This window comes from Podarcis bocagei (genome assembly GCF_964188305.1).
Source record: "Podarcis bocagei genome assembly, chromosome: 2".
Lineage (NCBI taxonomy): Eukaryota > Metazoa > Chordata > Lepidosauria > Squamata > Lacertidae > Podarcis > Podarcis bocagei.
In genome coordinates, this window is record NC_138126.1 from 106,319,764 (window position 1) to 106,347,489 (window position 27,726).

The following is a 27,726-nucleotide window of genomic DNA, read 5'->3' on the forward strand; positions in this document are numbered from 1 at the left end:
GAGAGGCAGGGCAGTGAATATTTCATTAGGTGACCACCTAAATAAACACTTAAAGCTGGCCTCCTTTTCCTGATACTTCCAAAAAGATATGAACACATATGCTTTCCTCTTTGGATGTTTCCTGACTGTTGCTATTTTGGGGTGGGATTCAATCACATATGGGCAAATTCAGGTTGCACCATTAAAGCTGATTTGCAATGGTTGTGCAACAAACCCACTCCCCCCCCCCCGAAGAACAGCCTTATTTGCAATAAGGAAAGGGTAGGATATTACATATTATTCTTTTGGCTGCAACTGCATCTATGCCCTCCCTGCAAACAAATCAGAAAGAATGCTCAATAAAACTGCCAACGCTATCTGATCTCCTTGCAAACAAATCTCAGTTAGCAAGTCACCTGGAAGTGCCCTTATAGTGAAAAGCAGTGGTGTGGCAAGGTGAACATGCTATTAAAGGAAACAAGGATGCTATTCTCTCCACACAGCTAGAGGATGCTAGAGATCTAAAAGTAATGAATGTTCTTTGGACAAACTTTTCTTGGCTGTTATATGTTTCTGAGAGGGAGGACTCTATTGGGAGCAATTCAGCTGTGAGGTCCAAGTGAAATAAGGTGTGATATATAAAAGTGATAGCCACTAAGGAATCTTTCACAGCAGGAAATGGGTGGGCTGTGAAACCACTATATTTAATTCGCCAAGCAATTAAAAATGCCACCAGCACAAAAGAGCTTTGTGGGCATTTTGGGAATATTTGGCAGATAAACTCTATATGGATATGCCATGAACACTGAGTGCTAGTACTTGATCTCTCCAGATTGGAGATCAAAATAATATTATCCTTAAGACTGCCATAAGGAAATTGTGTGGGAGAAGCAGCTCCTGGGTTCCCACTATTTCAACTGCCAGAGAATAACAACAGATTAAAATGCTTTGAACCTGGTTGACTTGAAAACTTTCAATGGAAGTCTTCTGAGTACAGAATCACAGAAATGACCGCAGTCTAGTGAGATCCCCCAAAGTCAAGTGTGGTTTACAGAATGGACAAACATCATTGGTATTACTGTGTTGCACAACAAGGATGCATGAAGTGAAATGTGCCCAGACTGGCCAACTGAACAATCCACATAGAGCTCACCGGTTTTTCAAAAGGGCTACAGTGCTTTACAGAGTTGTATAGAAGATCAGCATTTACCATGCATAAGCACCTGATTAAAATATTAGCAGGTTCTTTCGGTGAATGATTAAACTGGCATCCTTTTCTGACCTCTGAGCCTAACAACTCTTCCATCCACTCTGGCTTGCCAGAGCCTCTTTCCCCTTCTGACTGAGAAACAAGCCAGCTGTACTTGCAAGGTTCTATCACTCCCAGCTCTGCTGTGCGCCTGTCACTGAATTCCGCCTTCCCCTCGGACAGGGATCATCTAAGCTGTTGCTTATTCATCCCTGAACCAACGCCCCATCTTTCTGTTGCTGCCAGTATACTCCACATACTACAACACGAGGTCTTCCATCTTTCTCGCCTTCTGGGTAGCCACACCAGGCCATTTGATTGTTGTATGCAACATAAAATGATTATGTGCAAATTTCTGAGTAGGAGAGCGTGGCTGTATTTTAGTAGTCAGGCCAATGGTGGAGCAAAACTCCTCCTCTCTCTCTGCAAATACACTCCTGTGTTACCCACTTCCTACTAAAGTCTTTCTGACCCATTGTTGTGGCCACAACATTAAGCCATCATCTAATAAAAAGAAAGCGCCTTTATCAGCACCTAGCAGCCACAAGGCGATTTTTTCATCTTAATGTAATGTGCTGAGCTCCCATTTAATCCTCACTGGCATATTCTACACAGTCGCCACAAAGCCTCAGTTAATATTTACTTCCCTTAATAAAGAAGATCTAAGAATGCACATCCTCCGAGACCAAAAGAGATAATAAAATAATTCCACCGCATGAGGCACCAAATGTGGTAAGACATTGTGCGCTGGATGGAGGCGAAACCCCTCTGCTTTGCCTGTTTGCAAGAGGAAGCTGCAGTGATAGCATTGTAGCTGTAAGGAATACTCCTGCAGCCTTGCTTAAGACTTCCAACACCAAGCTAAGCCCCTTAGGAGTAACAAGAGACAACTTGGACATGAGGTGTGGGTGGAGGAGGAGGAGTGGTGGCTGGGGCAACTGGGCTTGTTGGAAGGTTGGCTTGGGGCTGAAGGACAGAGCTCTGGTGGGGAACCTGGTGCCCTCCAGATGTGGCAGCACTACAATTCCCACCACCCTGTCTGGCTGCAGTTGATGCCCAACAGACCAAGTTTCTTACCCCTGTGGCTGAACAACACTTTCTGCCAAAGGAGTTTAATCAAACCACATTGTTTCTTAGGCTCCAAAATGTCATTTACATTTTCAACAAGAACAGGGAGAGTTTTACAGGTAAGGCTAAAGTCACAACCCAGCCTTTCTTAAGCTGCTTATTTATATCTTGCTATCCGCCCAGAAGAGAAAATGGTGGGGAGGAATTTGTAATGCAAGCAAGTGCCTGAATGAAGACATATGTGGGGTTCTACCATTTCTACTAGGGCACGGAGGATCTGACTTCAAAAGCTTTCTGGTTTTTTTAAAGCCATGTAAAAATGGGATATGATTATTTATTATTTCTCATGTTATATTTAAGAGACAATACACGCCTGGGAAGTCAAAACTTTCCCATATGTCATATCGGGGGTGAAAATAAATACCAAACCAAGGCTTACATCGGTGCCTGCAGCTGATGAAAACTGGCTGGGGTACACATTTGATTTTAAATGTCTCTCTTCTCTTGTCTACCCCGCTTGCATTAACTACAGTCAACAGGTGCCCGAATAACGGTGCGAGAGCTTCAGAGGCATTTTCAGAGCAATTCCTCCTGTGTACGCCTACTCAGGAATAAGTACCACTAAGTTCAATGGGGTTTGCTCCCAGGGATGTGCAGCCTAAAATGCAGACGTGAACAGGAGCAGAAGCTTCTTCGCTTGAAGGATCCATAACGCATGAGCCTACTTACATTTACTCAAAAGTAAGTACCACTGTGTTTGGTGGGAGGAGGGGCTACTTTCCAAGTAAGTATGCACAGCATTGCAGCCAAAGAGCTGGACACATCAATCTCAACCACAGCTGCTGTCTGGGGTGTCTTTGAGGAGTGGAGTGACGGAGCCACATCAACAGCCCAAGCAAGCATGCTGGTTGAGGCTGAAAGTGGTTGAAATCTTTCCGCTGGCTGCCACCAGTAGAGTGCCCATCAGTGGCAGTTCAGTGGGCAAAAGGGAGAGCTCTGTGCCAGCAGACTGGTGCTGGCATGACTCTGCAGGCAGAGGGTGGCAGGGTTGTGTAAAAAAAGCCATCTCTGCCCAATCCAAACCGCCTCATCTCAGCCTTGTGCAAGAGGCATTTGGATCGCTCTGTAAACAACTAAGAAATTGTTGCAAGAATGTATTTTAGAGTTGACGGCTTCATTTTGGTTGCCTTTCTCCATAGTGTCTGCTGATGCATTTTCGAAACCCTGATTTTCCAGGGGTCTCAAAGGCATCGGGAACAACCGCTGCTGTTGCAAAAGGTTTTCCATTGCAGAAGTTCACCTTCCACAAGTTTCAGGACAGTGAGGACCGAAAAGGAGGCTAGGGTGGCAGAGCCAGGATGCTCCTCCTGTTGTTCTAATAGCCTGATGGTGCCGGCTCTTCCTTCTGTTTCTTTTTAATCAATCAGAGATTTGTGATAAATGAAACAATTTACTGTAAAGCAGGGAATTCTCAGCTCCTGGCAACTCCTTCATCAGGCTCCTCTAGTCGTGGCTCTGCTTGCCTATGCTCAATAGTAAAAATCACAGCCCAAGACAGAAGTTGTGGGAGTCGCTTGCCATCTGGAACCCTGTCATAATGCCCTTCCCTGGGCAGAGCTCTTTAAACCTCCCAGGTCATAAAACTTAATAGTCTACACTTAAAACTCCCCAAAACATACTGATAACAGTGCAAATAGCCCCGCAGACAAACTCTTCTGCTGAGGACAGGTAGCGGGAGAACCAGAACTACTCTTCATCAAACAAGTCAGCTTCTGCAGCCAGGAAAACTTGAACTAGGAGAACAAAAACTCTAGAAACTGGACATTTATGCACATGTGGGCTCAATTTGCATACTTTGCTCTGAATGTAAACCTTGGCGAAATTGTGTGGGGGTGTGGGATTCATGGGTCAAGCATTTGAATGGAGGAGCAAAAGGAGGCATCATAGGCCAGGGCACTGTGGAAATGGGACAATGAGAGGGAAATCAACAGGATAAGATGAAATTGGCTCCTGGTTGCTTACTGAAGCAATCTGCCCAATTCTTCTCTTTCTCCACCCCCACCCCCGTCTCAAGCTTTTATTATATGTGACCACTCTGTTTTTAAGTAGGCTTAAAAGCTCATTCTTTCTTCTCTCAGCAAGTGCAAGTTAAGCTCTCGAGCAATCTCCACGAGGTTATAGATTCTGAAATGGAAGCCATGCTCAGGCTTTTCTCACCCACAGTGTCCTTAGTACATTAAAGTCCTCTGTCAGTGGCAAACTCAAGACACCTTCTTGGTATGTAGGGGGCAGGGAGGACTTATAAAGGCTCCTTCCTTGAGTGACCTGAAGTTGCAACCTAGCTAGTTGCTTGGTTGGTTTTGGAGAGTTGTTGTTTTGTTTTCAGTGTCCAGGCCAGTTTTTATTTATTTTTTAACTGGCTAAAGAAAAGGTGGCAAGCAGAAATTATGTTAAAGCCCTGCCTCTGTTGTTTGATCTGTGATGGCTATTTCACTTATGCAAGACCAACGAGGTATGCATTCTCACCCGTCTCTGATCATGGTTTTGACAAAAATTGTACACAGCCATGTTGATGCATTGGGGGGGGAGGGGAATCCAAAATCCACAACACATTAATACCTCTATTAGGACCAACCAAAATGTCACAAAACTGTGAGCAAGATCCAGTCTGATGAAGAGTTCTGGTCAACTCAAAAGCTCATTGATGACTTTGTGACGTTTGGGTGGCAAAGTTAACATATTGTGGCTTTTGGACTCAGATGCTGGAGATCTTCTCTCAGACTCTGATAACATCATTCCTATCTGCAAAAGATTGTTCATTGGGGAAACCATTATGTAGGAGGCAAAGGGATGGAGGGATGACAACATATTTGCCATCTCTTTGAAGTCATGGAAAGGGGCTCTCATTACAGTTAGAGACAAGTCTCTCTGTCACCCTCTTAGCATACTATATACTTATTTGATTCAAGCTATGAAGATTTCTGATCCCATCTCTGAAGACCTCATTTCATTAGCTGTTCCATAAACAAGAAGAGCAATATAATTCAATTACTCATTTACCACCACACCCTCCCTCCCTCCCAATATCTCATGACAGTTTTTGATTTTATATAAAACATATGAGCTTAATGTTTTGCCTACTTGAAAAGCACATAGAGCTAAACTTTCAAAGTACCTATCATTTAGAAGGGGTGGTGATGGCTGCAAAGAGGCTAGCTTGATAAAAATATATATATAATTCAGTATGTGAACTTGTGGTATACTTATCACCTTCATCCTTATTCCAGTGTCTATGTGTGTCAGCCAAGTTCTTATTTTAATAATTTAACTCAAATATTGGAGATGGAGCTTTTGAAATTCTAGACCCTGTGTGGAAAATCTGAACTGTGAAGGGTTGTTTTTTTAAAAAAAGTTCAAATTAACTCAAATGGATTTAGCACAGGGATACGACAAATGCTGCACCATCCCTTGTAGTCAAACATGCATGTACAAGTGTGTACACATTTATGAGTATTTCTAGTCAATCACTCCCACAATATACTTCTCCTTTCAATTAATATCCTTAAAACCAGCCTGCTGTTGGCCAAGAAGCAAGTCTGTCCCCTGAACCAATCCTTCGCATGCATTACCATTCCCTTGAAAGAAGGACCAAAGGCCGTTATGCTGACTTGCTGTGGGCTTCTGTGAAGAAGCAGGAAGGAGATGAGTGGGCAGAGATCTTTCAGATGCTTGTCTGAAGGTCACCATTGAGCAATGTCCTCTGGGTTTCTGTGGCCTCGTTTAGCCTAGACTTGTCCTGCTTGCTGTCACTCCTGTCGGCTTCATCCATGCCACTGACTTTCATAAGGCAGAGGACATTTTGGAAGCTCTTCTTGAAGTTGTCGGACAAGAAGGCATAAAGGATGGGGTTGGCACAGCTGTTGGCGTAGGTGAGGACCACTACAAAATCAAACATGCCCTTGAGGACAGGTGTTGGCTCAATCAAAACAGAGACCGACGAGACGTTGAAGATATAGAAGGGAAGCCAGCAAAAGATGAAGACGGCAACGACAATGGAGACCATCCTGGTGACCTTCTTCTCTGACTTTTTCCTCTTGGAGGAGCCCACCCTGATGCCAGAGGACTTGACCTTGATGATGATAAACAGGTAGCAAAGGCAGATGATGGTGAGGGGCACCAAGAAGCCCAAGATGAAGGTATAGATGATGAAGCCAACATACCAAGCAACAGACTCATCTGGCCAGATCATGGTACAGCTACTACTCCCGTGGTTATTGCTCACTCCAGCATATATCATGATGGGTAGTATGACCAGAAGGGAGATGCCCCAGACAGCTACATTGACCATCTTTGCTGTTCTTGGCCTCCTCCACTTGGCAGATTTTATAGGATGGACCACAGCAAGGTACCTATCAATGCTCATGACTGTGAGGCAGAAGATGCTGGTGAACTGATTGATCCCGTCTACTGTCATGACGACCCGGCAGATGGCTTTCCCAAAGGGCCAGTGAACCAGAGCTACCTGCATAGCCAGGAAAGGCAACCCCAACATGAACAGTTCATCTGCTATAGCCAAGTTGAGTATGTAGATGTTGGTGATCGTCTTCATTTTGGCATAACGGAGGATGACATAGATGACCAGAGTGTTGCCGCAGAGGCCCACAATGCACACCACAAAGTAGATGAAGGTAAGGATGGCATTGCTAGTCAAGTCATAGTGGGGGCTTGTGATGTTGATGGAGGTGTTGGCGGCAGGAGTCTCTGGGGGGAAGCTGTCAAACTGAGATGGCGAGGGGAACCAGAAGGCTGTGGTGTTGGGCAAATCATTCTCAAGGCCCATGGTGCAGCTGTTGTCACGGGCAAAGAGTACTCTTCAGGCAAGAAACCCTCTCATGTCAATTGGGTCAGGGTGGTCCAAGGCAATGTGGGAGGATCTGGAACCCAAAGAAGGAAGAAACGCTGTTATACCAACTTCATATGGCTTACTGCATCAGACCAATATTCTGTTATCAGAGACAGAGCAAACTCATTGGCTGCTACCTTTCCCAAAGGCTCTTGGGCTTTCTTTTGAACAGAACTGCCACTGTGGGTGGGGTGCAGTGTTTGAAAATTCAGATATATAAGCTAGGTGCCAAATGACACCTTAAGCCACCAAAACAGAATGTCTAGTTGTCATTTGGGGACCAAAAGTCGTATTTTTCAATATGACTTTTTGTTCCGATTGCACAGGTAAAAATATCAAGGGTAGAATTCTGCAGGATGTTTTGTTAGAGTTTAAAAACAGGCAAGATTCAACAATCCCCAGGCAGGCACCTCCAGATGGTGGAGATATTAGGCACCTAGGCATCTTCACTTGGTCAGATATGGGCAATAGTCAGCTGCAAAATACGCCTGGTGCCTGGCAAATTTCAAATGCTGGTGGGGTGTTAACGATCCATCTCTTCCAATGTACACTGACTGGGAGAGAATGAAAGTGTCAGGGGTACAGGAGATGTCACAGGGAAATACATGGGTTGCTCTTTCATTGTGTTAATCATTCTTGTCTTAATGACTAGCCCAGAGACTAATAGCTGTGTCCTGTGACTGCTCATGCAGACTGAAAAACAATACCAACTTAGGTTCAAGTAGATAATGTGGCCCACTGAGTTGGCCTTAAGAGACTCCTACCCAAAACTCTGGAGAGCTGCTTGCTGTTAGTGTGGACAACACCGAGGTAGCTGGATCAATGATCTGACACGATATCCAAGCTTCCTATGTTCCTACGACGCAGCCAAGGGGCCCCAGTCCTCCATAGTCTTTAACCACACCATCACTTAACATCTCCTATAGTACTTTATGTGTGTGTTTCACACACATTATCCCAGTAATCTTTGCAGCAGTCCTGTAAGGTAAGGTAAAGGTAAAGGGACCCCTGACCGTTAGGTCCAGTTGCAGCCGACTCTGGGGTTGCAGCGCTCATCTCGCTTTACTGGCTGAGGGAGCCGGCGTACAGCTTCCGGGTCATGTGGCCAGCATGACTAAGCCGCTTCTGGCGAACCAGAGCAGCGCATGGAAATGCTGTTTACCTTCCCGCCAGAGTGGTACCTATTTATCTACTTGCACTTTGACGTGCTTTTGAACTGCTAGATTGGCAGGAGCAGGGACTGAGCAACGGGAGCTCACCCTGTCACAGGGATTCGAACCGCCGACCTTCTGATTGGCAAACCCTAGGTTCTGTGGTTTAACCCACAGCGCCACCCACGTCCCTTCCTGTAAGGTAGGCCAATATTATTATTAATCACATTTATAGAGAGCTCTTCCTCCAGGAACTGTGTACTCGATGTGGTATACGTGGAGTTGTTCTACTTGGCTTTTCTTTTTCTAAATTGTCGTAATGATCCCTTGGGGTAGCTTAGGTTGAAAGTGACTGGCCAAAGACCACTCAGTGATATTCCTGGCTCAGTGGGTCTCTCCAATCCAAGCCTCACTCTCTCGCTAATACAACTCATCGGCTCTCGGATACTTTCCATTTGGTAGATTGTGGGGCTGTTGGGAGATGCTAAGCGACTGCAGCATGTGCAAGGCCACTAAGTAAATATATAGCTTAGGTGGAATTTGAACCTAGTCCTCCTCGACACACACTGCCAGCATTGCAACATTGCAACAATGGTGTGCAAGGTTGAGAGCATCACTCTGATCAATACGGGGAGGGGCAGAGCATTCCTGTCCCCTCCTGCCCTCTTGCATGGCATGGTATAGAAATTATGCTGAAGCAGAACTGCCCAAAGAAGGGAAAGGAAGGGGAGGTGGTAATATTCAGCTACACCAACAAAACTTTACCGGAACCACTACTTCCAATTCTACGTTCCTCAGCCGAGCCACGGGATCTGAGTATTGCACTTTCTCCCACAAACTCTTCTCCACTGTGTTTAAAAACTAAAATAAAAACGCACATCCTCATATTTTATTCCTCAAAGTTGTGTGTGATTTTATGTGCACCTGTACTGTATATGCATGCAAGTGGCCATTCGCTGGAGCAGACCACAAATGGTGACTAAAACACGATGCAGATTGCAACTGTGCACCCACTGAACTCAGTGTTATTTATTTCTGATTAGACATGCCTAGGATTGCACTGTCAAATGTAGATCTTCTCCCATCCGCGTCTTAGTTACACTGGACTAGCGGGTTGCAGTTACAGTGGACTAGAGGGGACTAAGCTAGTCCCCTAAATGTTCCCAGAAAATTAGAGAATTGAAGTATTAAAGCCTGGCGCCTGCTTCCCAAAGCCCAGTAGGTTCTGAACAGCTTAGGAAGGGAGGCCTGATGCTCCTCTGGTGTCAGGGACTGGACTGAGGAAGAATGATGGCAACCACCTCCACATCCTCATCCCCCTTCCAGAGAAGAGGAAGACAGTATAGATTTACAACAGGGTTTTGCAGAAGGTCACAGCTCGTGGCCCAGAGATAGAAGAGGGGCAAAGCTGGGAAATCATGGGGGAAGAGGAGGAGGGAGAAGCAGGCTGCAACGTTATCACTAGAAAACATTCCAGACCCCCCTTCTCCCAGAACCCGGCGAGGAGTGAAAGTAGTAGAGCAGAGAGCGAAGAGCCAAATGGCCTTAAGCAGCCACCGTAAGGTGGGTGGTGCTGTTGACGACTGAGAAGGAGTGGAGATTACTTGGAGCAACGGCTTGGAGCAGTATTTCTAAGCCTCTCTCTGTGAATATTGAATAAAAGACTTGGTAAGAGCTTTTCTTGTCTATCTATCCCTGGCAGCCTGCCGTGGGAGGGGGGGAATCAGATTCCCTGACGCCTGACTTATGGGGTCCAAGAGCCCTTCCTCCACTTTTCCAACTCCTGCCCAGCTTTGGGAAGAAGGCAGGAAGGCTCCAGCATCCTGTCAGAGGCTTGACACCTTCTTCCCAAAGCTCAGGAAGCTTTTGCCTGGCTTAGGGAGGGAAGCATGACGCTCATGTGTGAGACGTCACAACATTGCCACCCCACCACCACCACCACCCATTGCCCTCACAAGCTGGTGCCTCTGGCTCTAACTGTTCCCCTACAAAAAAAAAATTCACTGGGTGCCACCACACTGGACATTAGTTCAAATCTTTGTGCTCTATAGCTGAGGAGCAGAAATCACCTTTTGCTGCCCCCCCCTTTTCTACAGAAAGTACTAACCCGTTTAGGCTGCAATCCCACACATTAAAAAATAAAACCACACGCACCTGGGGTATAAGCCCACTGAACTCAGTGGGGTTTACTTCTGAGCAGACATGTTTTCAATTGCCCAGTTTAATCCTTTTAATTAAAGGGAGCATTTTAGAAACTCTCAGCACTTCTAATTATCCTAGATGATTTTGAGGTGGGATGACCAGAGCACTCATCTACATCATTAAGGGTATTGCAATATCATTTCTATTCACTTTTATTAAAAACCAATTTGGGTTTCTTCTTCTTCTTATATAAATAGCATATAAATAGCATATAAATTTTATGAAATAAAATAAATGAATAAATTCACTTTTATTGATTCTAGGGTAGCCAGGTGAAAAAAGAGGGTATGGCTCCAGCACTCCTTATAGCTGGGTAAAATGTATATATAAAGGAATAAATTTCAGCAGGTATAGGAAATCCCATCTTCTACAAAACTATTGAAAGGGATGGAAGCAATTTTGGGGGAGGATCTGACTACCCTAATTTTCCAGTTATCCCACACACTCCATTGTTGTTGTTATTTCAAAAATATACAGCCGTTATATGTAAATATCTAACTATGCAGTCTTCAGAGATCTGGACCATCTCTTTATTGGATCTCAGAATATAACTGGATATGCTGAAGTCAATTGTTTCCTCTTTGATTTGTTTCTTTCCACCCCCTTTCGGCTCATCAATGAACAGCCAGTCCCTTAGAGACACAATCCAATGGACTTAAACATATTGAAGCTCACTGAAATAAACAGCCCCAAGTGTGATGGACTCAGTGCTATAGCATAACCTAAAGCTTTTAGGTCCTAGCTCAGACATACTCCTGGTGGATGACGGTCAAACAATCATATCTGAATCTGTGCCTTTTGCTTATTGAATACAGTTGTTTGCCCTTACACATAAACACAATCTATTGCGGTTTGCCGCAGATTGCAGGAAATGTCATTCCAAACCACACAGTGTTAAGTCTGGGAAGTGGGGTGTGGGTGTGTGCATGAGAGAGAGAGAGAGAGAGAGAGAGAGAGAGAGAGAGAGAACCTCAACAACAAATTGGTTTCCTTTGATTTCTTTCCACCTTCATTAGAACGACATTCCCCCTCCTGCAACTTCAACAGTTCCTCTGAACTGCCATGCATCACGCCAGATTTCCTAAGCCTGCATACACGATTGAAACCCTAGCATCTTATTCATCCCTCTCTTTCCTTTATGTTTACTGTGAGCTCCATGGTTGAGCTGCTGTTACTGGTTGGAGTTTGAGGTCTTAATTAGAGGAGAAGCTACCAGTCCAAACCATCCCTCATGGTGTGGAAGCCCCCTGTTTCTCCCTTCTTTCATTTCTTTGGTGGACCTCATCAAATTAAATGTTGAAAGAGGAAAATAAAATAATAGTGCAGGCAGGAGGGTGCTGAGGTGGGGAGGGTAAGCGTGGGAGGGTCACTTGGTCTTTTGCAGGAATGAGGCTGTTCTCTGCCTCCAGTTACACACATAATTCCTCCTGTTGTTCTCAACAGAGTCAGAAGGCAGTTCCGGGTGCTGGCAGAAGAGAGACAACCAAGGAATGGATGAATAGCTCAGTTGGTTAGAGAGCGGCGCTTCTAACACCAAAGTCGCAGGTTCAATCCCCGTATGGGATGACTGCAATCACTTGGGTTATTGAAGTGAAGATTATGGATTAATATTAAGGATGGTGCTGTGGGTTAAACCACAGAGCCTAGGGCTTGCCGATCAGAAGGTTGGTGGTTCGAATCCCCGCAACAGGGGTAAGCTACCGTTGCTTGGTCCTTGCTCCTGCCAACCTAGCAGTTCAAAAGCACGTCAAAGTGCAAGTAGATAAATAGGTACCGCTCCGGTGGGAAGGTAAACGGCGTTTCCGTGTGCTGCTCTGGTTCGCCAGAAGTGGCTTAGTCATGCTGGTCACATGACCCGGAAACTGTATGCTGGCTCCCTCGGCCAATAAAACGAGTTGAGTGCCGCAACCCCAGAGTCGGCCACGACTGGACCTAATGGTCAGGGGTCCCTTTACCTTTACCTTACTCGGAACAGACCTATTGAAGTTAATGGACATGGCTAACTAAAATCTGTTCATTTCAATGGTTCTGTTCTGAGTAGGACCAGCATCGGAGACAACTCTTAAGCAATGTGTTTTTTTATGGTTAAATCTATATATCAGTTTTCCTTCAAGAAGCCTACGGGGATGTACTTGCTACCCAGCCCCTGCCGTGCCAATTTATCATCACAACAGCCCTGTGAGGTAGGCTAGGCTGAAATCTAGTGACTGGCAGAAGGTGCAATCCTGACTGTATTTAACCTGGGAGTAAACCCTACTGAATTCAGAAGGAGCTGCTTCTGAGTAGACAGGGTCACACACTCTGTCCTAGTTTGACACTCTAACCACTACGCTAGCTGTCCCTGTGACACTCACACCCTCTTTGTGGAGCTAATAAGATGCAGGGAGAGAATTATGAACCCTGGAGACATTCAGGGTGTTCAGAATGCTCTACATAATATTACACCAATACAACAACCCTGCAAGATTGCTCCATATCCCCTCCACTGCAGATGAGAGAGTGAGGCAGAGATCCAGCGAGCTTTAACCTCTGACCACTCAGAGGCAGAATTTGAACTAGGGGTTTTCTGGCTCGCTGCACAAACTCTCCCCCGCTAAAGGGGGTGAAACTGGGAAAGATGGAAGTTGGTTGGGAAGCAGATGGAGAAGACAACGTGCTGAAGGAGGGGGTAGTGGGTGACACAATCCTAGAAATAAAATTTAGATTTGAAAGAGCCGCTTTCATTGTTCCACAGATCAAGTGTCAGAAACGCCGATTTAGGTACCACAGCCAAATCTCCACGGACTTTTAAGGCAGATGTTCACAGGGGAGGGATTTTCTTCCTCTGTGGAGTCTTCAGAAAACAGACAGACAGCAGGAACCCACCCCAAGGTTGCTCCTGAGGATTCTGCACTGGATTCTCAGGCAGAGAGAAAGAAGGCATAGTTTCTGGGTTTGCTTGCTCCCGAGCAGAAGGCGTCTACAATCGCAAGCCGGATCCCTGACCCAGAAACTATGCCCACGGAGTTCGAGGAAATGGATGCCCCTCGGGGTTCGCCCACGTCTAAAGCCCAAGGTCCCCAAGCAAAGCCAGCTGCCACCTCAAATCCCACTGAGGAGGAGGAGACGAGCAACATCAGGATCTCCAAGCGCTGCCCCCCCCCTCCCAGCTGCAGCCTGCAAGTTGTCCGGGAGCTCCCTTGACAGCTCATCCGGACAGCCTTCGAGGGTTTCCCCTTCCACCCAAGTTTCCACCTGTAGCCGTTCCTCCGAAGACTTCTTCCCCCGGCCGCGCACCGGCATTCCCCACCCCCTCCACCGCTTTCCCAAAGCGAAGCACTCACAATTTCGGCGTCTTTCTGCGAAATCTTCCCTCGCCCTCGACGCACGCTCCCGCTTGCTTGCATGTGTGTGCATGTATAATAGCGATATATATATATATATGCAGATCGCCGGTAAAAAAGGAAAGCCAACGACTTCTTGCAAGCAGAGCGGAGATCGCCTCCGAGTGCAGGGGGCGCCAGACCTGCGCTTGGCGGCGGCGGCGGCTGGCTGGCTGCTGCTTCGGGACGAGCCCCTCGTCGAGGGAAACGCGAGTGCCAAGGAAGCGCCGGCGGCGGCAGCAGCAGCAGCTCGCAAGCTGGCGCGCAGATGCAGCTCACGCGGCGCAGGAAGGCTGCCGGCTGCACCTCCGACGTGCCAAGTGGCCAGCAGAGCCGGGGAGGCGCTCTCGTCGTCGCCCACCCGCGGCCACTCCCCCCAAGCCCGGGCAATCAATGGGCCCCGCTCGGCGCAAAGGCGCGTCACCTCCGACGCGCAACAGTGGAAAGCCGGAGTCCACCTTTGGGGGCTTTGCCGGAGGCTAGGCGGCGTCAGGCTTTCGTTGGAGATGGGTAGTGGGCGGGGAGGTGAAGCTCCCTGTAAACGAGGGGCAGGATTTCAGCTCCTAAGATGCTCCCCACCCCTTCCTAAAAAGATAGACACTGGCAGCGACTGAGACCCCCGTTGCCATTTTCTGCAATAATCAATAAAGGGAGTGCGCTTGGTTTGTAGGTGCAGCGTGTGCCTTTCAAAACGCGTTCACACGGCCCTGATCCAGGGGTCTCCCTAGGGAAGAAGAGACTCGGAGGAAGGGCTTGCTCAGGAACTAGAGGAAGCGCCACCCCACCCCCGGGGCTCGGTCAACTTCCTTCCAGTATATCAGTGTTTCTCAACCAGGGGGCAATATGGTCCCATGCCCACCCCACCCCCCCGGATATTCCAAGAGGGCTACAGGTGAAATTATATCATTTATATGATTATAAAAATTATAAATGAAACATGCCCTATTTACAAACAAAATAGCTACCGGTTGAGAAGCAATGCAGTAGGCCATCTTCACCAGGGGTGCCAACTTGAATAAAATACTGGGGCGGGGGCAGGCAAGCCCCACCCGGCATAATTGATCACATGATACGGTGTGCACACACCATTTGAATGGCAATGCCCATCACTTTGGGGGAGCCCACCCCCCATATTTTATTGGGGGGGGGAGGTCAAAGGGACCTCAGCCTGCAGGAGTTGGCTCCTATGGTCTCCACCTCCGCTCCCAAAACAAGAGTGAAAGAGGAATTGGTAGTTGTCTTATATGGAGACTGCCGCTGTAACAGCAGTGGCCGTCATGGAGGTACCAGTGGTCGGGGGGGGGGGAGTTGCCTATTCTGTTTCCAGTAAGGTGGTCCTCTAGCAAGACTAGCTGGTCGACTGAAAGGCAAAGACAACAATTCAGCTTTGTAGGAGGTAGAGAGAACCACACTTTAATTGGTATCCTTAGAAGCCTGCCTTGATCTCCTTCCATATCCCAGGAAGGTGGGAAATCAGACATTCCCGGCATGCGCACCATACATTTCAAGCACACGGCTTCCTCCCCGAGAATCCCAGGAGCTGTAATTTACCCTCACATCAATGGAATGGTAAGCCTACTCATCACAGCGCTACACTTCCCAGCAGCCTTAACAAACTACGGTCCCCAGGATTCTTTATGCAATGTCCAAAGCTATGGCTTCAAGTCGCAGACCACAACCAGTTTCCCTTTAGGGAAAACAGTTTTCTCTGAAGAGGCAGGCTGCCAAGTGGATTCCTAACCTAGAACCCATTCTAGGTTCTAGAGACTTCCTCTCTTGTATCTTGAACCCTCTGCAGTCAGCTTGGTGGATTAGCCCACATTCCCAGAATTCCCCTTAAAATGTTTTCTCCTGTCAAAGATGTTAATTGCAGCATTTATCAGCTGAAAAGGCAGAGGAAACAATGAGCAACCAGAGTTGCTTTATTACCTTAATTTTAGGATTATAGAGTTGGAAGGGACCATGAAGTCCAAGCCCCCTTCAGTGCAGGAAATCTTGCGATGCATTAATTAATGTTTTGCCCAACGTGGGGCTCAAGTCCACGACCCTGAGATTAAAAGTCCGGTGCTCTACCGACTGAGCTATAGAGACTACCTGTGCAGTGTAAATATTTTGCTCTAAACAAGAAGCCAAGCTAGGAAACTGGGTTGGCCATTTTGCTTTTGCATAAGAGCAATACCAGAAAAGTGGCAGGCATTATAAAGCCTCTTCACCAACAGTATGGCAGAAGTTGGCGCAGAGATCAATAAGTCAATGGGGGGAGGGAATGTGGGCACAGCAAGGAGATGGTTAAGGACAACTGTTACGGTTGGCACAGTAGTTTTTCAGCAAGACGCCTGTGGATTTCAAAATTGCAACCATTAAACAGATAGAGATGGAGAGATATTTGGCTTGCCTGTCCCGCAGCTGTGGCAAAACACCACAGAAATAAGGTGGCAGCCCTAATAAGTGATCAGTGAGTTGAGCAGAGTGTGTCTCTGGTTGTGACTGGGGGAGGGGGGCAGAAGTGGGATGATTATGTATAGGCACCGAACTGTGTTCCTGTCAGCAGGATCGTGCTGAACCTTGACTTTAAAGCACATTTATCATGTTGGGAGCTGCGGCTTCCTCCAACACATGTTTAATACAAACATGCTCATATTGCATCAGTTCCAACTGTACCAGCCGTTTTGGAATGGGAGACAGAGGTGCAGAGTTGGGCAGAACTTTCTTTCAATACCTACGCAAGTTTGCTGCCGGAGCCCTTGGAGAATCCTTCAGGTCTAAAGGCAAAAGCCTCAGCCAGCCATTCTCTTGATTTTCAGCAACCTGTTTGCCCCCAACATCAATTGACTGGGAGCCCTATAAAACCTGCTCCAGCTCACATCTAATCTTCTCTAATTTGCAAATGCCTATGGCTACAAGCAACAAATATTTATTGGACCGGAGGAGTTGCTCTCTAGGTGGCCTGCTTGTCAAGGAGTCAGGGTCCCTTTTATGTTGGTCTGTGTTTGTCTGGCCCTGCTGATCTGGCCTTTTGTGACATATTTGCCTTCTTTCTCTCTGCCAAAGACTACAGCTTCATTGCTAAACACAGCAATTGCTAAACCTCCGAAATGGTATGCTTGGCTTTGTGACCGAGATCCCCCTTTCCAAAGTGACTGACAGGGAAAATGGAATAAAATGAAAGCACGTTGAAAATAGCAAATAAAAAACGAGAAGCGATAAAAATTAATTATATAATAAAGCGCAGCAGCATTAAACCAGCAGATTGGAAATTAATTATAAATAAAATACAAAGCACAGCAGCATTAAACCAGCGAACTCATTATCCAAGTGCAAATCCTTATGAGGCCAAAGTGGTGCCATACATATATATGAGAGAGGTATCGGCAGGATTGGGATAAACCCAAAATAGAATAAATATTTAGCAGACACAAACCTCAGGAAGGAGGAAACTTCAAGAGAAGCCAATGAAGATTGAGCGTGCTCATGGAATGCTGTTTGTTTGGGGTGGATATCCTCCATGAATACCCTAGAAGGAGGTATGGCTGGCTGGCTGACCCTCTGCACTACACCAGGGCAGGCCGGTTTATTAGAACAAATGGGGCACAGTGAACAGCCCCACCAATCTGTCTGCTCTCAGACAGCTCCCATCTTTCTCACAATACATCCAGTCCAGGGGGTAGGTAAAAAGGTAAAGGACCCCTGGATGGTTAAGTCCAGTCAAACTTGACTATGGGGTGCAGCGCTCATCTCACTTTTCAGGCCGAGGGAGCCAGTGTTTGTCCACAGACAGCTTTCCGGGTCATGGGGCCAGTGTGACTAAACCACTACTGGCACATAGAGGACCATGATGAGTGCCAGAGCACATGGAAACGCCTCTACCTTCTCGCCAAAGTGGTACCTATTTATCTACTGGCACTGATGTGCTTTCGAACTGCTAGGTTGGCAGGAGCTGGGACAGAGCAATGGGAACTCACCCCGTTGTGTGGATTCGAACTGATGGGCAAGCCCAAGAGGCTCAGTGGTTTAGACCACAGCGCTACCTGCGTCCCTGAATGTCAGCTTCCCCCCCCTCCGTAGCCTCAGTGTCGCCCTTGTAGAACTCAGCAGGGAGAAGGATGGAGACAAACCTAGACTTCTGCTTGGTGCAAGGATTAGCTGAGCAATGCTTCTACCAGTCCCATAACTGATGTCACAAATAGCAGCCATCAGGTGTGGGGCAAGTGGGCATTGCTTGGGAGGAAAGTAATTGCAGGCCAAATTGGAACCCATTCTGGGCTGAAGGTTCCCCAGCCCTGCTGCCATGCAAATGGGAGAATGGACCACCAGATATAGGCACACATTGCAGGGAACCTCAGAGGGATCTCCACAGCTCCCTACCAGGTATGGGTATTTAACAGAAGTTTTAAACCGTGTTTTTAGAAAGCACATTATATTTGTAGCAGATACACATTACGAATTTGGGGCACTTCCAAGTCCTGCTTCACCCCATCGGAATGGTGATTTGAGGGTCCGTCCTTGCGAAACAAGTCCTTGTCACCATGAAATGTACAGAAACACACCTTAATTGAGGCTAAGGCTTTAAAATTTAATGCACACTATAAAAATCCACCCACAGCCTTAACTATTGCAAAGTAGTAACTAAGACTGCAGTCCTCTGCATATTTACCTGGTGGTAGCAAGTCATCCTGACCTCAGTTTGATGGATTTCCAAGTAGACAGGCATAAAACCAGGCTGTAGATTAGGAAAGGACTTCGTATCAGTGGTTTTACAGTGCAATCAAATGCTCGTCTAATCAGAAGCAAGTCCCCTTGAGATAAATGAGACATTGCTGGGTAAGTGTATAACAGGATTGCAACCTTTGCTAATATTGGTGTCCAGAGCCAATATACAGTGGTACCTCGGGTTAAGAACTTAATTCATTCTGGAGGTCTGTTCTTAACCTGAAGCACCACTTTAGCTAATGGGGCCTCCTGCTGCCGCTGTGCCACCGCTGCATGATTTCTGTTCTCATCCTGAAGCAAAGTTCTTAACCCAAGGTAATACTTCTGGGTTAGCGGAGTCAGTAACCTGAAGCGTATGTAGCCCAAGGTACCACTGTACATACAATGAACAACACAGGCATTAACTGGCAGGTAAGTCCCCAGAGCAGCAGGCTGGATAGAAAGACTCTTAACACTGTGTGTCCCAAACTTTGGTCTCCAGCTGTTTTTGGACTACAATTTCCATCATCCCTGACCACTGGTTCTGCTAGCTAGGGATGATGGGAGTTGTGGTACAAAACCAGCTGGAAACCCAAGTTTGGGAAACACTGCTCTAAAATAATTCAGCAGAAGTCAGCTTCCTCAGCGAGGAAGTGCAAAGAAGGGGGAAAGAGCCTCACGTCCCTCAATAAAGCCCAGCTGAGCAATTGGCTTCTCCCAGGCCATGACTTTAAGAAGCAGCAGAAGCAGCTAGGAAGGGAAAATAGGAGTTTAGGGGTTTTTTTGTTTGTTTTTTTAAAAAAACCTTTATAAATTGTCTGTCTTTGTTTCTCAGTTTGATCTTTTTACATGGTTTTGTATGTATTGTGGTATTTTATGCATTGCGGCTTGCAGTTACTTTTATTGATCATAAAGGTAAAGGGACCCCTGACCACTAGGTCCAGTTGTGGCCGACTCTGGGGTTGCGGCGCTCATCTCACTTTATTGGCCGACGGAGCCGGTGTACAGCTTCCGGGTCATGTGGCGGAGCAGAGCATGGGAATGCTGTTTACCTTCCACTGGGGCAGTACCTATTTATCTACTTGCACTTTGATGTGCTTTTGAAGTGCTAGGTGGGTAGAAGCAGGGACCGAGCAACGGGAGCTCACCCGGTCGCGGGGATTCGAACCGCTGACCTTCTGATCGGCAAGTCCTAGGCTCTGTGGTTTAACCCACAGCGCCACCCTTATTGATCATAGTTTGGTAATTATTCATTGTTAAGAGTGAATTTCTGTTTAATTACCATTTGCTGGTGTTCTGAGAGTTAATTTTATTGCGTGCTATTATATTCTAGTAGATTACTGAATATTACTTTTTTTGATAACACATTCCATTTTAAAGTTACGTTTTCTTATTGGATCAGATTATTTATTATAAGGTGTGCATTTTTTGTTGTGTATTTTGTTGCTGTAAACTGCCTTGTGTACAGAAAAATGGAATAACGGTATACAAATGAAAAGTGAAATGAAATGAACTGTAATGTTTTTAAGTGCCCCCCCCCCATTTGCCCCACCTCTATCTGATATGTGTGGAATATCACAGCACAAGGAGCTGGTTCTTGGAGAAGCAGCCTTCAACTCTTGCAAGGAAGACAGAAGAAGCAGGAACCGGATGCAACGCTTTTGCTGCATGAGATAACTGTGTCAAGAGTTAACCCTGTCTACTCACCCTGTCTGTCAAGCAAGAGTCAGTTAACAAGTAGCAGTTCAGACAGGAGGAGTGGTTTAGGTTAGAAAGGCAGACTCTTCACTGGATTCCCATGAGATTTCAGGTGGCAGTTCAGTTCTAGCTTTCCTTTTCCACCTCCCTCACCACATATCAAGGAGGCAAAATCATGATGGAAATTAAGGGAATTAAGATGAAAGGCTGCGTATTGATACCCAGGAGAAAAGGATAAGGTTTAATTTGCATCCTACAAATCCATACGATATTAAGAGAGCATGATTTCAGGAGCTCAGGGGAATAATCACTAGCATAATAAATAACCCATAAGGCAGGGAAATGACCTTTCCCAAAGAAACAGATGAGAAATAAATATCCAAATAAGCTTCATTTTTTCAATAAAAAGAAAGCCCATGGTATCAGCACGACAGAAGGGCAGATGGTGTTGCCACGAGTGTCTTAGTGAATGGGATATGTGTACCTCCCTGGATTTGCAGAGGTGGGTGTTACAGATCTTAAAACGTTCTCCTTGGATGCAAACAACGCCTCTGTGGAAAAGCCAAGGCCAATCTCCAGTTAAAATGCAAAGGTTTATAATTATTCACCAACACCTTTGTCACACAGACTTCATTTGAAATGGATTCTAGGCCTCATGAAGGCCACTAGAAGACACTGGATTAAATGTCATGAACAGGAGGAATCATGAGGCTTAGAAGCTGAGATATACGGTATATGCACATTTTAACCCACCAAAGTAGCAGAAATATAAAGATCACAATATAATGGCAAGTAAAAAATATGGATATGTGTGTATGTTTAAAACTATCCCCTTCAATGCAAATAATTTTAATGTGCATACATTAAAATTCTTTTTGTACTAATAATTTGTGGGTTTTTTTCCATGAAGTAAGTTACATTTGCTGCTCAACAGTTATATTCCAAGCAGGCCGAGGGAGCCGGCATTTGTCCACAGACAGCTTTCCAGGTCATGGTTAAACTGCTTCTGGCACAATGGAACGCTATGATGGAAACCAGAGCACACAAAAACGCCGTTTCCTTTCCTGCCACAGTGGTACCTATTTATCTACTTGCACTGGTGTGCTTTTGAACTGCTAGGTTGGCAGGAGCTGGGACAGAGCAATGGGAGCTCACCCATCGCGGGGATTCGAACCGCCAACCTTCTGATCAGCAAGCCCAAGAGGCTCAGTAGTTTAGAGTACAGTACCACCCACACGGGACGCTGGTGGCACTGTGGGTAAAACCTCAGCACCTAGGAACTTGCCGATCGTCCGGTCGGCGGTTCGAATCCCCGCGGCGGGGTGCACTCCCGTTGCTCAGTCCCAGCGCCTGCCAACCTAGCAGTTCGAAAGCACCCCCGGGTGCAAGTAGATAAATAGGGACCGCTTACTAGCGGGAAGGTAAACGGCATTTCCATGTGCTGCGCTGGCTCACCAGATGCAGCTTGTCACGCTAGCCACGTGACCCGGAAGTGCCTTCGGACAGCGCTGGCCCCGGGCCTCTTAAGCGAGATGGGCGTGCAACCCCAGAGTCGGACACGACTGGCCCATACGGGCAGGGGTACCTTTACCTTTTACCTTTACCACCCACATCCCTTAGGTGGCTGTCAGAGGCAGTGCCCACAGAGAAAGGAGTTGGTAAAAGGGACCTGCTCTTGCTCCTTCCACATTAAGCCCCAATATGGGTGTTAAAGGTTTATTTATTTCTTCTTCTTTTTCTTCTTTTTCTTCTTTTACAAACACAAAGACTAGAAATTGTGCCTCTCTTTTAAAATTTGAAACTAAGCCTTGGTGAATGCATCAGTTTTCTTTTTTAAGCTCAGAAGCATGCTAATAATAAACACAGATCTGTCAAGCACAAGTGAATTGCAATAGCAACAGTTGTATGTATCGACTGGTCATATGGTTTCTGTAAACCAATTTCAGGGTTTTTGGTTTGGGGGTTAGTTTTTTTTTACAATCACATAGTGTGTAAATTTTATGAAATAAATAAATATCAACCAACTTTGGCAGAAGTCCTTCTCTGAAATGGATGGTAAAATGAATGATGAAATGGATGATGTGGGATGTTATATCTACAGAGTTTGTAGCAAACCTCCCTCTGCTGCCCATTGTTTTTTACGCTTGCTAGCATGGTGTGGCTCCTTTCGGTGCTGCAAACACATCAAAAAACAACACGGGTGGCAGCAGTTACGAGTTATAAGCTCAACTTGATCGGCATAAGGTATGAGTGCTATGGGTTACCTCTGTAGCTGAATACATAACACTGAATTTTCTCAGGCTGCTGAAATGAGGAGAGCTAACCAGGCATGGATGTTCATGTTATTTAAAAGGATGGTGAGTTCAGCTCAGTTGTGGTACTGAAAACAAGTAGGCTTAGAATGTGCTCAGAGGTACCCTGTCCTCTAATTATAAATCTCTTAAATCTTTTTCATCTGATTCTGGTTGGTAGATATTGCAGGTTCTAGTATGAAACAGAGTAGATTAGACAATCATGAAGTCTACCCATCCCTGCTCTGACAGATGCAAGGAATATATTGTTGTCGTATGTGTGCATACAAGACATCTGATGCATGATTAAACCAAATCAATCAACAGCTTACGGTATCTGCTGATGTTGGTGTTGATTTAAACCATGTTCGTTGGGACTCTGTGAATAAGGCCCATTGTATCGGGGTTATCAACTTGAGTTCAGAAACATGGCAGAGTTTGGCCTTGCTCCTGGTATCTCCTTTAGAGGCAGGTGTGCAATCAGACTGGAGAAGAATGGCTGAGTCAAATGGGTAGTGTTCTGAGGGCCGCATGCCAGTGATGGGCAACGCCAGAGGGAAAAGTGGGTGGAGCAACAAATGTAAATCTTACCTTTGGAAAGTGCGCCATTTTCTACACACATTCACACATCCTTCTCTATCCTCCAACCAGACAAGCGAGAGGCATTATCGGAGATCAAGGACATATTGCGGATGGGCAAAAACACTCAAGTGCGAAGCCTGGGGAGATTACCCACTACACCAGCATGGCATAGCGGGTAGTGTCTCAGAGTAGGACCTGGGAGACCAGGCTTCAAATCCCCATTCGGTCATGACCTATGGCCAGTCACCTGTTGTTGTTTTTTGCAGCATAAAATACTTCACAGGGTTTTGGTGGAGATTAAATGGCGGGGGACCTTGCCAACAAAGGTCTGTATAGTAAAAGCTATGGTTTTCCCAGTAGTGATGTATGGAATTGAGAGCTGGACCATAAAGAAGGCTGATCGCTGAAGAATTGATGCTTTTGAATTATGGTGCTGGAGAAAACTCTTGAGAGTCCCATGGACTGCAAGAAGATCAAACCTATCCATTCTGAAGGAAATCAGCCCTGAGTGCTCACTGGAAGGACAGATTGTGAAGCTGAGGCTCCAATACTTTGGCCACCTCATGAGAAGAGAAGACTCCCTGGAAAAGACCCTGATGTTGGGAAAGATGGAGGGCACAAGGAGAAGGGGACAACAGAGGATGAGATGGTTGGACAGTGTTCTCGAAGCTACCAGCATGAGTTGACCAAACTGCAGGAGGCAGTGGAAGACAGGAGTGCCTGGCATGCTCTGGTCCATGGGGTCACGAAGAGTCAGACACGACTAAACGACTAAACAACAACAAATGGCGGGGGTGGGGGAGGGGGAGGAGAAGCAAGTACAATACTTGAGCTCCTTAGAGAAAAGTCGGGATAAAATACTCACATACTGTGGAACTAACAGAAGCCTTAATATACATCTTACCATGTAAATTGCGTCAGTCATACATAAGTGCCCCAATCTCACTTGAGTCGTACTTTTAAAAGTGTATGATTTGTTCAACCAGAACGGGGATACGCATGTTAACTGGCAAGCCACATCTTTTTGCACAATTTACACTCATGGTTGCTGTTCCAGTGAGTAATACTGTACATCTGGGAAAGTCTGTCTAGGTGTGTAGCCGAGGTGAGTGTGGTAAGAACTGAAACAAAGCTCTCCCGCCATAAATCATATATCTATGGCTGCTGCCTGTTTATAAGCTGTGGAATGATGAAGAAGAAGAGTTCTGGGAACATGGCAAGTCGCTTTATTTATCATGTGGCGGAAACACTTCTGTGCTTTGCCTGTTCCTTGACATCTAGAATAAGATAGATATATGAGCCCACATTTGATGGGATTATGTAAGAGTATTGCAATTCCAAGCTGGGGATGAATGGCTCATCATCTGTTATTTCACTTTTTTCCTCCACCCCCAGTCACTATTTATTGTTGCCTTTTCTTTTAAAAATATATCTAGAACTGTGGACCAAACTGATGTGGAAATGTATCTGTTACAAAGCAAAAAGAATACATTCACAGGAAAATTCTCTTAAGATTTTAAGAATGGCAGCAATTTTTTTCATAGGGGAACAGTTAAGGCCAGAGGCACCAGCTCACGAGGGGAATCGGCGGGTGCTTACATTGTGACCTCCTGCATTTGAGCATTGCACTCCCGCTTCCTGAGCCGGGCAGAAGCTTTCCGGGCTTTGGGAAGGAGGCTTTAATGTTTTAATACTCTAATTTATCAGGAACAAGCCTAGTCCCCCTTATCCAGTCATCACACACCAATGAACCTTAATGTCTGTTATGCCTTCACCACCTTATGACCAAGGCAGCAGTAGCTTTGTGGCAAAACGGAAAGATCTCAGAGAGCCCTGTTTCTTTCTCCACAATTTCAAATGCAGATCAGAATCACCACTTAACCTATAAGCATCCACATTTAGTTTCCGAGAGCATGTGCAAAGAGCCAGACTTCTTGTACGTGTCTGAACTTTCCAGTATATTCTCACAGGAAAAAACTGCTGCGTTCTGCTTCTTATAACTTGATGCAACTTGGCATACCCGGCCAGGTCTTCCAGACATAAGGAAAGCCTGAGGTTCAGCTTTATACTAGATACTGCTTTTATTCATGTGCCTGGCCCAATAAGCATCCAGGCTCTTAAGACCGTCTGTTGCAATGTGTATTTTCAGTTTTCCTCACAGCGAGCGCGAGCTAGGCAAGCATCCCTGATGCCTCGGGCAAAAGCAAACATTGTTCCCTGAACAAACCGAAAAGAGATTCACTTACCAAGTGGAAGCAGAAAACGTTTCCTTTTATCAACACTATTAGTGCTTTGGATAAACTGCTGCTGAACTGTATCCTTCGCTCATTCTCTGGCACACACAGGGAGACGGAGAGGACATTGGAACACCTTGTTTTCTGGCAGAGGCATGCTGTCAACAGCTGAAAGGGTGACAAGCAAAGAGTGTGTCGAAACCTACTCATGAAAGGGTTGCCTCCTCCAAATCTGCCCTTGACCTAGGCTTTCTGGCCCTGTTCCCGAGCAAAGTGTTTCCCCTTATCTCCGTTTGTGGCGCTCTGTAGAAGAACAGCTCAATGGGGACTAAATCTGAAACAATTACCAGACTAGGCCTGATTCATTTAAAACCAGCTTGATGGTAGCCACTGGAAAACCACTTCCCCACAGTTTACCCTCACGTCACCTCAGTACCTTGTACAGATTTCATCCCGTGGCCACACACTGCTCATATTGTTTCCCCCGCAATGCATCCTTTCCATTACAGCCATTGTTGATGGTTTGGAAAAAAGTACCATAGTTTGCACAGCCTCACATCATCAACTGCTATGGAAACAATGTGGGACCAAAGCATGTGGAAGCGGGTTATATGACTGAATATATGAAGTGTGCCTTTGTTTATAGCAGTAAAAAAAGGGGGGAGGGAGTTGACACTCTTTATGGGGCTAACTGGTTTGATGCAGTATAAGGCCTTGTAGGTCACACACCCCTTCAAGGACGTTAGCCATTATGTTCAAATCCCCATATCGCAATTAACCTATTAGGGCCTTTCTGCATGATTTAACTGAAGTGATTGCAGCACCTTCACCAGACTGAAGCAAACCCAGCAAAGCATTCTTGCTGAGGGAGAAAAGCTGTTTACCACCAACTTAGATCACCAAATGAAGTTGCTGGTAGATTAGAGGGAATGGTTGGACCCAGAAAGCACCCTTTTCACGAACATTTTTCCTTGCAATAGTGACACGGGCACTTATTGGATATTGCCCATGATAGAACTGCCAAGTATCTTTGCCTTCTTGTAACAACTGCAGCCCCTGGTTCTTCTTTTTTGTTTTTGTTTAATATAATTTTGTCCCCTTTTGGATGTTGAGAACCCTGAACAGTTCTCAAGTGTACATAAAAGGCAGCAGGGAGAACTATCCCACACCACAGTACAGTGGTGCCTCGGGTTAAGAACTTAATTCATTCCGGAGGTCCGTTCTTAACCTGAAACTGTTCTTAACCTGAAGCACCACTTTAGCTAATGGGGCTCCTGCTGCCGCTGCGCCACCGGAGCACAATTTCTGTTCTCATCCTGAAGCAAAGTTCTTAACCCGAGGTACTATTTCTGGGTAAGCGGAGTCTGTAACCTGAAGCGTCTGTAACCTGAAGCATCTGTAACCCGAGGTACCACTGTAATGCTAGACTTCTCCATTCCAGTTATCTGTTGTTTGTTGGCGTGGCAATTTCGCTTAATTTGGCTAGTGCAAGGAAAGTGCTAACAACCAGAACACTGTTATCTCCAGTATTATTATTATTATTATTATTATTATTATTATTATTATTATTATTTGTATACTGTTCTTTACCAGCAGGTCACAGGGCAGTTCACAGCATAAAATCACAATATAAAAACTCAAAATTCATAACAAGAACAAGAACAACGCAATAATCCCCCCTTCCACAACACATTTTAAAAGGTCACTGGATGTCAATCAGCCAAAGGCCTGGTTAAAGAGGAACATTTTTGCCAGGAGCCTAACGGTGTATAATGAAGGGTTTCATCTGAAAAGACCTTTGTCTTTTAGGATGCCACACCATTTTCTCTTGCTTTCACAAATCCACGGGTAGCCCCAGCTACCCTGAAGGGATCCCAATGCAATTAACCTGTACTAAATGCTTAACACAAACATGTTCCCTCTGATGTGACCACTCAGGCCACTATTGTTCTTTTAAAACATGATAAGAAAGGAGAGTAGGTGCGGAAGTGGAAATCTAAACCTAGAAAGAGAGGGACTTACCTGGGGGGCACTTGCATCCTTAAACGACAAGATTCCAGCCCTTTTTCTGATGCCAGTGGTCTTCTGATACGCAGAGAGTGCCCTCTGTCCAGCTTAGTCCATTCTGTCAATCCGTACCCTTTTAGTCTTGTTAATTATTTACAGCAGAATTTCCCATGGCAGCTTGTTGATCCTGAACTGCTACGATTTTGAGGCTCTGTATAGTTTAAACGGCAGAACGTACCATGCTGAGTTAACCCATGCCCCAAACAAGGATCCATCTGCGGTGTGAGGAATGCTTTTAAGTCTTGGAGAAG

The 27,726-nt window shown here is 45.9% G+C and overlaps 1 protein-coding gene across 9 annotated transcripts; it reads right to left on the reverse strand.

Annotated features, from left to right (window-relative positions):
- On the reverse strand, positions 1-27,726 carry SSTR2 (somatostatin receptor 2). Of its 9 annotated transcripts, none has more exons than XM_081180937.1 (4): positions 27,431-27,726; positions 25,421-25,576; positions 18,569-18,634; positions 1-7,230 (listed from the first exon to the last, which is right to left on the reverse strand). In XM_081180937.1, exon 4 carries the CDS (start codon positions 7,134-7,136, stop codon positions 6,018-6,020), a length of 1,119 nt encoding a protein of 372 aa, XP_081037063.1. In that variant the 5' UTR covers positions 7,137-7,230; positions 18,569-18,634; positions 25,421-25,576; positions 27,431-27,726; the 3' UTR covers positions 1-6,017. The 9 variants fall into 9 exon arrangements, with proteins under 9 accessions (XP_081037063.1, XP_081037060.1, XP_081037066.1 ...); XM_081180934.1 differs by having other exon boundaries at positions 18,569-18,710; XM_081180940.1 differs by lacking the exon at positions 27,431-27,726 and adding an exon at positions 25,852-25,976 and having other exon boundaries at positions 18,569-18,710.

What these genes read in the sequence shown, in the direction of transcription:
- SSTR2 (XM_081180941.1), bottom strand. Translation starts at nt 7,136, where the DNA reads ATGGGCCTTGAGAATGATTTGCCCAACACCACAGCCTTCTGGTTCCCC.